Here is an 8,970-nt window from a genome sequence, read left to right as displayed (position 1 = left end):
GTTAATTTCGCAAATAAGCTTATTCTGGGCATTATTTAGCTTTAGTCCAATTGGCTTGCCAAAAAAAATTCTTCTTTCTCCGAGTCTGACTAAACCACATACTATTACTTACGCTAATGTAGTCCAATATGTGACTCTGCAGAAACTCCGACAAACTATCCGCATATGGATGTCTTGATATGATTGCTTAAAATGGTATATATTTTTATGTTTTTTTTTCCATGTTTTTCGAATTTTGATCCCTCTGGCTCTGTTTTATGAAACTCTTGAGAAAGCTCTTTATGCGTAGTTGTTTTTTAAAAAGCAACACATTGCTCATTCATTATTTATGTTAGTTACATTGTAAATTGCATATTTGTGAATACTGTGTATACATGTTTCAAAATCACGCTTTGCAGACAACAGTTTTTCTTCTTAGCCATTTGCAAAATGATTTTCACTAAAAATGCTACTCCTTCCACAAATTGCATAAATTATGCATAATGACATCATTAAATATATTCAAAATTGTATTCATCTATTGCTATGGTAATGGTATACTAATATGCAGTAAACCTTTGACGTAGCGCCATTATTGTAAGGATACGTCGGCGTATTTACTGCGTTACACGACTTGTCTATGATTGGCTGCTGAGGCGATCTGTTGTTGCCGAGTGGAAATTTATGAATGAACTGTGCGCCGTACGCGTTGTTAGCGCCGAATTTGCAACATCACGGTAGTCGCGCTCGTCAAAGGTTTGCTGCATTTTAGTATAGTTACTCACTTCTACGGCGAATCATATCATGCAGTAGTTCACTTAACCCTAACACTTAACCCTGCTTTTTGATATCGGAAGTTAAAGATGATACGAAAAAGGAGAAAAGATGAACAAAGTTCAGTCACTTGGCACCGGGATTGAACCTTTGCCCCGCATGCCAACCACACGATCACGGACCGGTAGCTACACAGGTTATCGCTGCCCGGGCAGCAATTCCTTGAGCATATAGAGGAATCCAAATCCACACATTCCTACACCTGACTAGCAGCCTTTAGTTGGGTACCCGTCGGCTACAATGCACCCAAAATGTGAAATGATTCGGCCTTGGCGGAAATTTTAAACTGCATTCCATCACCCGTTTACACGTTCATGAAAACACAGGTAGACAAAAGAATGATTAAAGTTTACAACACAATAGGCCCTACAGTTCCTTCGGCAAAACACACAGCTTCTACATGGTCTATTCGCTGTTGAAGCGACATATTAATCGGATTAACTACACACGGTATCTATGCATTGTCACTTTCAGCCTGTTATCAAAATACTGTCAATTACCAGAATATCTTGATTATCATCCTAAATTTTGGATGTTGTTGTGTGTATATTAAACAGTTTTTAACAAAATGCTAACAGTTATACAATGTAGGCCTATACATTATGTATTTACAAAAAAAAAAATTGGGGGGGGGTCTTTAATACTTTCAAACAAATTATCTATTCTGTCAGTCGGACATCCGGGCATGAACCGGCTGACAATAGCACTGGAGTGAAAACAACATTCGCATTACTGAACTCTGGAGTATCACAAGCTACATGTATCACACTATTGTGCCAGGTTCGGCTCTCTGCAAACAAAAATATGCGATATTGTTTTCACTCCAATGCATGAATGGATGTGAAGTGGCCCTGACCGAGAGAATAGAAACATTGGAAATATTTCCAATTCCAGCGTGCAAATTGATCAACCAATCAACCATGGCGGTCTCATACACCATATCAAACGCTACAAATGGATGTACTTGCGAACAAAAGGACTATGTATGAATAGATGCGACGGGATTACCTGCGGAATTATCTCTATTGTATTATTCTATTAACCCTCCTCGTCCTTGCATCTTCTCTAGGTGTTAGGCGGCTTTTATTTGCACAATTAGGCGCTCACAACCCCAGGTTGGTGCTAGCGGGTAACCAAAGATGGCCGACCAAATCCTGACCATGACTTGGCTCGTTGGATTCGTCTATAATACTTAGGGTGATTGCATCATCGCAGACCCTGGGATTCACGCATGCTCTTAATTTTTCATCGTGGTTTTTTGTGGTATTTTTGGGTGTTTAAAATGCAACATTGTCCTAATGCAACTTTTGCTAATAATTCTCTGTCTTTTCATTTTACAGATTGCATACGTGCTAAACTAATCAAGTGAGAATGGATCATAATGCAGCAGAACCAGCAATGATGCAGCCCAATGTAGACATCAAAGAAGAACCAAATGAGTTTGGTATGGATCCCAGCTGTTTTGGCACAGACTGTGAAACCAGCAGAACAAACTCTCTGCCATGTACAGCAGATATGGCAATGTCAGGCAATTCTCATGGCCATTCTGTTGCTGAAGAAATGACCAACAAAGTCAATTCAGCGGCCGGAAGTAGCGCTAGTATTGATACGATGAGAGCATTAGCATCGGAACTAGGTGGTAAAATGGGAGCAAATGCATCAGAAGCATCAACTGGTACAGAGGAGAGCCATGGTGCGATTCCTGGCGGTGCACCGGCAGTGAGCACTCCAGATTTTGATACTTCTGGACTCGATCTGAGTTGGTTAAGCAGCGGTGAGAAACCACTCAACATAGCAGACTTATCTTTTGAGCAGTTTCAGTTGTTGTACTATCAGCATCTGTTTAAGAATATGAAAGATGTGGCACCAACTAAGACTAAGTCAAAGCCGGAAAAAAGGAACGGAGGTGAGGTTGCGAGCAAAATACCAAGTAAGGCAGCCTCTAGCCCCGGTGTCAAAAGGGACGCATCCGGCGGCACTGCATCTGAGAACAATACAAGCTCCACTGATAAGGATGGTGGTTCTTCGGATGGAGGAACTCAAGCTTCAAAGGAATTGAATTTATCTGATATTGTAGTGGGACCACTCATGGACGCATCAGCCAGCCCAAAACCACCAGGGTATGGATTTACTCATAAGTGCAGCCATTGCGACGAGATGTTCAGATCGCGCCTGGAATTGACTGCACATGACAAACGAGCGCACCCAACGGAATGGGACAGTGATTTACAGTGCGAAAAATGCAGCAAGAAATTTTCTAGTAAATACTACTTGAATCAGCATGAACTGACGCACAAGGGAGAGCTTCCGTTTTCCTGCGATCTGTGCGATAAACGTTTTCTCTGCAAAGGCACTCTCGAAACTCACGTTATTTTACTCCACACCGACGAGCGCCCTCATAAGTGTGACATATGCGGAGCAGCTTTCAAATTAAAGAAAATTCTTATGCGACACATTTCAACGCACACAAAAGAAGCACCTTACAAATGCCCAAACTGCGACAAATGTTTTTCACGACGCGGTTCGTTGAATCGACACGAACTGATCCACACAGGTGAGAAGCCTTTCAAATGTGAGTTGTGCGACAAGTGTTTCACGCAAAAAAGTACATTGACCTTACACATGATGGGTCACAACAACGAACGGCCATATCAGTGCTCTAAGTGTGATAAGAGCTTTCGAAAGAAAAGCCACCTCACTCGACACGATTCGGTTCACACAGGGAAGAAACGTTATTACGAGTGCAAGGTGTGTAAGAAATGTTTTGCCGAGAAATATTGTTTAGTGGAACATGAGAAGACACACCAAGGCGAAGCAAATATTGCTAGTTTTTATTTAGCGCAGCATAAGAAAGGCAATAGAGACACTTTGGACTATTTTAAAGGAGATGTGGAAGAGTCAAAATCAAATGACAGTGAGCCTGGGAAAAGTGTGGCTGAGGGTGATGAGGAGAAAGACAAGGACAAATCCGTCAGTGATTCTGTGGGAAATGCTGATGAAAGGACAGATCATGAAGAAAAACCCGAGAACAAAGACTGCACAACAGAACAAGAGGGAGAGAGTGACAAACCTCTTGAAGCCCAGAATGATGAAAAATTGCAAGATTAGGCTGGGAAAAAGTTTGTTTTCCGTAGGCCGCAAGCATTTGGTTTTGGAGCAATTTTACCACATTTCAAGAATTTAATCATTTATGACAAAATTGATCATTCATGATCGTAAAAAGTGATCGACGATCGTACACGACGAATGAGCCGTAAATTCCGCCCCCGGTCAATTTTGTTTTATTTCGTATTTAGAAAATATATTATCTTAAGCTTTAAAATGGTATATCATTTTAACTTACGATATATCGTAAGTATCCAGAAGCGAAGTTATGGTTTGTTGAACTTTGCTCAGACTTAAACAAAATGGTATACCTTTTTTCGGTTCTACATGTGTCTCTTTTCTCAAATTGCTGGTAATAAATATCAAACAGTCATAATTGGTGGTCATTTCAAATCATCTCCAAGTCAACAAGGTTCAGGAATGTCTCATTGTTAATTGTTGGTTTTATTATAAAAATTGTTATACATACCTAGAGACAAAATACAATGCTTTGTAACCCACCACTTGAACAGGTTTTAGCCAAAGATATTTAAGAATTTTATGGACATAAATGTAGGTAGAAGCTTATTATCCTCTTCAAGAATAGGATTATTGATTGGTTTAAAAGGTGATTGACTAGTGCTATCAAAATGAGATACATGTATAGCACTGACTTGAGGTACTTACAACCTTCAATTCATGCACATTTTACACTGTAACTCAGAATACAATTTAGGACATTTACGGCTCATTCGTGGTGTACGGTCACATATTGTCAAGCAAATAATTAATGAAAATACTACCCCATTGTCATGAGACTTTTTTCTCATGAATCTCATCCAAGCGATATCCTTTTAAAATCAGTCTATAATTGCCATGCTATTCCAGTTGAAATCCATACACCCCCCTATGGAAGATAATTTATGACCTATCACAAGAGTGTAGATTTCAAATGGAATCACCCATTCAGATACCCCATTTGAAATTCACACTCCCTGAGTGGGAGATTATGTAAGGTCATATCTTCCATAGGGGGTGTATGGATTTCAACTGGAATAGCCCTTTGAAGGGTAAAATTTTGGATCTTTGATAGAGTTCAAATGATCATGATTGATAACATCAAAGATCAAGAAGAGATATGGTCTGTATCACACACACAGACCTTTAGTTTTGAGGAGAGCTGGAGCTGACACTCTCCTACAGCTCTCCTTAAGGGGGCACTACACCCCTGGCCAATTTTGTGCCTATTTTTGCATTTTTTTCAAAAATTAAAGCGCATTGGTAACAAGTAAGATATGTATATTATAGGGGCAAGGACTACAACTACTGCACTAAAAACTCAGAATATCCAAGGCAAGTAGTTATTGATCAAATACTGGTTTTCCCTCATTTTTGACTATAACTCCACAACTGTTGTATGTGCTGAAATAAAATTTCCAGTGCAGTAGTTGTAGTCCTTGCCCCATAATATACATATCTTACTTGTCACCAAAGCGCTATGATTTTTGAGAAAAATGCAAAAATAGGCACAAAATTGGACAGGGATGTAGTACCCCCTTAAGTGCATTTGGTGTTAGCTATAGATCACTCCCCTTAAATGCAATCAGGGGAGCTGTTTTTTACACATTATTCACAAATTGTGACTGAATATCAGTAAAATGAAATCTATTGATAGATTTAACCCAACTCAAAATTACACTTTTTGTATTGTAAGTGTCCAATATTTCAGGCATAGCAACTCTCCTGCATTGTAGCTCACTCGACAGCACTCTTCTTAACAGCTTGATCACTCTCCTTCAAAAAAAAAATTGGGGGGAGCGGTTTGAACAGCTCTCTCTCTTTAATACCCTCAAGGGGAGCTGTTGCCAGAAAAATCTAAAACAGAAGGCCTGATATCACAATGATAATTGCTGGGGGTGGGCTTCACTGGTATTTCTAAGGCAGATATCATGATCATGCATGAACTTTCAAAACGGACCCAACCTAAACAAGTATTTTTCCTGGGTTTCCATAATACCCTAAACACATATTTTGGCCTGTGTTTACTACTCTAAAACAGCAGTAAATGTTATTTATTATTTGTGCAGTTTTTATGTTTCATATCCGAGGTCCATGTCAAATAGATCTTTTTTTTTCCTTCAAATTTTCGATGTTTTTGAAACAGTAAATGATGTACTTTTTGGTGTTTCATGTTTCACGTCTTGTCATTCATACCTTTTTTATTTTTGAGGTTTTTGACACCCTACATTGTAAATAGCTTGCAGGTTAAAAACTACCCTTTTTACATTTTTTTTTCTTTTTTGCATCAAGAGCATGATATCTACATCGAAATACAAGTGCCCCACACCACCGGATAATTAATACCAATCAGTTATGATGTTTGTTGAAAATTCTGCTTCCAAGTGCATTTGATCCTCTTATTAATGACCAGAATTCATAGTTTTGTGACCTACCGGTCAGGGTTCGAATTCAGTCAATTTTTTTGCATCGCAGTTTGTGCTAGATGCAAAACACATGTTTGCATAGCAGTATAGCACTTTTAGCTATGCATTTTGGAAAAGTGCATAGCAGTTGATGGAAATTGCATCGCATTTTGCGATGCGATACCGTCGAATTCGATCGCTGCTACCGGTATAGCTTTTGCACAGCAGAATCTTCAAATGGGGTAGTTTGCATGTAGTATTTCTTTAATAACAGTCATATGGGTAACAGTCTTTTTGATACAGCCTGAGCTGTTATGGTAAGTTATGGAAAATATAAATATATATGAAGACTTATTGAGTAATGACATTATGTGTTTGGAGGTGCTAAAAGGAAAGTAAATGTGTTTTTCAAAGGTGCTACATGTAACTGTAATTATTAACTGTTTATTTTATTGTAGAAAGCTTTTAATTGTTTAAATGGCATTATTTGTAGAAGGGCGTACACGGAATACTGTATATTTTAAAAACATTTGACACGGTCTCTACAAGGATACAACTTGCCAAAAATGCAATCAGTAGCTTATTACTGGAAATTGTGGCTCTATTTGACGTACATTTGTTTTGTCCCAAAGCTGTATTCTTCAGGTGCCATATTAGTCAGACCAGTCTCTCACAGAAGGACCCCAAATCCTGCACATAAATGAGAAAATTACATGTAAATGCAAACCCAAAATTATGTTTGAATAATTACTAGCCTTTTTGAAAGTCATGTAGGTTTATATTCCCTTATATGCACTGATCTATATCTGCCAATTATACTGCCATATTCTGAGGAGCATTATGAGACATCCACCACTTACAAAATGGATGGGCTGTAATGTCGGTATTTTTAATTTTTTAGATCTTGAACCAGCAATTTTTCTGAAAAAGTAAGTTTTACTTTGTTATTACATGTTCCTGTTGCTTGTTTGTCTTTGTTTCCTATTGATTTTGAGAGGTTCAACGGACCATATGCAGACCTTGCCGTTTGAGGCGAGCGATCGCTCTCGCTCGCCACCGCTCGCCCAAACTCAATTTCTAGCGAGCGATTTTCCACTCGCCATAGACTCTAAATTTCGCTCGCTGCAAATCACCCAAAATTGAATCCAATTTATTACATTCAAGTGTCAACCCTTTCAATGTATTTGATTTGTTGTAACAAATTAGCCTTATGCCTAAACCTTGAAAACGAAAGAGAGGGTGTTAACCATTGTGCGTAAAGTGTTTCATATTGGTATGAATGATCTTTCATTCCTAGAGAGTTGTTCGAAAGTTCTAACTTCAGTATGAACAACCGATAGCTTGTGATACACAGTAACTATGGATAGTACATGTACTAGATAGATTTCTCGATCAACTCATGCCAGTTGTTCGAAAGTTCTAACTTTAGTATGAACAACCGATAGATTTCTCGAACAACTAGAGAGTGATTCGACCACTAGCATGACTAGAGAGTGATTCAACCGCTCGCCTAGCACTCATGCTAGCGAGCGATTGACCACTCGCCTATAAAATCTAGCCGGCAAGGCCTGCATTATATGTGATCTGCTCGCAGGAAATGAGTGTAAAGTCGCAAGTTGAAAGTTTCAAGACGTACCAACTGTTGAGTTGATGTACTTTGTTTGTTCAATGACACAGGTCTGTATTGGCAGTGGTATGGTCTTTGTGAATGGGGACAGAATTAAATACAAAGTACAGCATATTATGTCTCCATTTACAAAGGACATATACCACTGACACTATGTATACAGGAGTCTTAAAACAAACAAGATCATCTCAACAGTTGGAATGTGTCAAAAATCCCACAGGACACATACCTGTCCTGAAAACAAACTGCCAACAATAACATTGCAGCCCATTCGTAGTGGATGGTTATCAATTTCAAATGTTTTGAATCTTATTTTGTGCAGCAGGTTGTCTTCATATTCATATTTTATAGTATACTCAACATAGAAAAAGAAGCAATTTGTGCTAACAAGGGAAGAGACTTACGCATCATACATGTACACTGCAACATTCAAACATTACATTTACAATCCACACTACCCCTGTGGAAGGTTTTGGAAATTTAATATCTTCCACAGGGGGAGTATGAAAATGGAACAAACACATTAGGCAGCTCCATTTGAATTTCATACACCCTCTGAGAAAGATTCAACCGGAAGCTTCCACAAAGGGAGGATCATATATTAAGTTTCAAATAGAGTTGGTTAATATGCTAATTCCATTTGAAATTCATACTCCCCCTGTGGAAGATATTTCCAAAATCTTCCACAGGGGGAGTGTGGACCTCAAATGGAATTGCCCGTTTCTTACCATGTTGACGAATATTCAATTGTCTTAACCCTAACAAGGAACATGCTTTTTTGCTATCGGAAGGCAGAGAGGGAACAAAAAAGGAGAGCAAATGAAGAAAGCTTTCACTTGGCACCCCCGGGAATTGACCCTGGGACCCCTCAGGTGCCACGCACACGATCACCGACCTCATGCCGCGGGGGAGTCGCTTGCCCGGCCAGCGACTTGGTGCCCATAAATGACTTAGGGTGATTGTGCAATGGCATGACGTGGAATGCATGCATGCGCAGTGGTTTTCCTTGTAAGATTTTGTGAG

At 39.2% G+C, this 8,970-nt stretch overlaps 1 protein-coding gene across 1 annotated transcript; it reads left to right on the top strand.

Annotated features, from left to right (window-relative positions):
* Positions 1-2,184: 2,184 nt before the first annotated feature.
* On the top strand, positions 2,185-4,036 carry LOC140143396 (uncharacterized). Its single transcript, XM_072165251.1, has one exon. It carries the CDS (start codon positions 2,185-2,187, stop codon positions 3,919-3,921), a length of 1,737 nt encoding a protein of 578 aa, XP_072021352.1. The 3' UTR covers positions 3,922-4,036.
* The last annotated feature ends 4,934 nt before the right edge of the window (positions 4,037-8,970 follow it).

This window comes from Amphiura filiformis, unplaced genomic scaffold (assembly GCF_039555335.1).
Source record: "Amphiura filiformis unplaced genomic scaffold, Afil_fr2py scaffold_21, whole genome shotgun sequence".
Taxonomy (NCBI): domain Eukaryota; kingdom Metazoa; phylum Echinodermata; class Ophiuroidea; order Amphilepidida; family Amphiuridae; genus Amphiura; species Amphiura filiformis.
This window is presented reverse-complemented; position numbering and strand designations above follow the sequence as displayed.

Excerpts from the sequence above, each read along its gene's own strand:
- LOC140143396 (XM_072165251.1), top strand. The coding sequence starts at position 2,185 with ATGGATCATAATGCAGCAGAACCAGCAATGATGCAGCCCAATGTAGAC.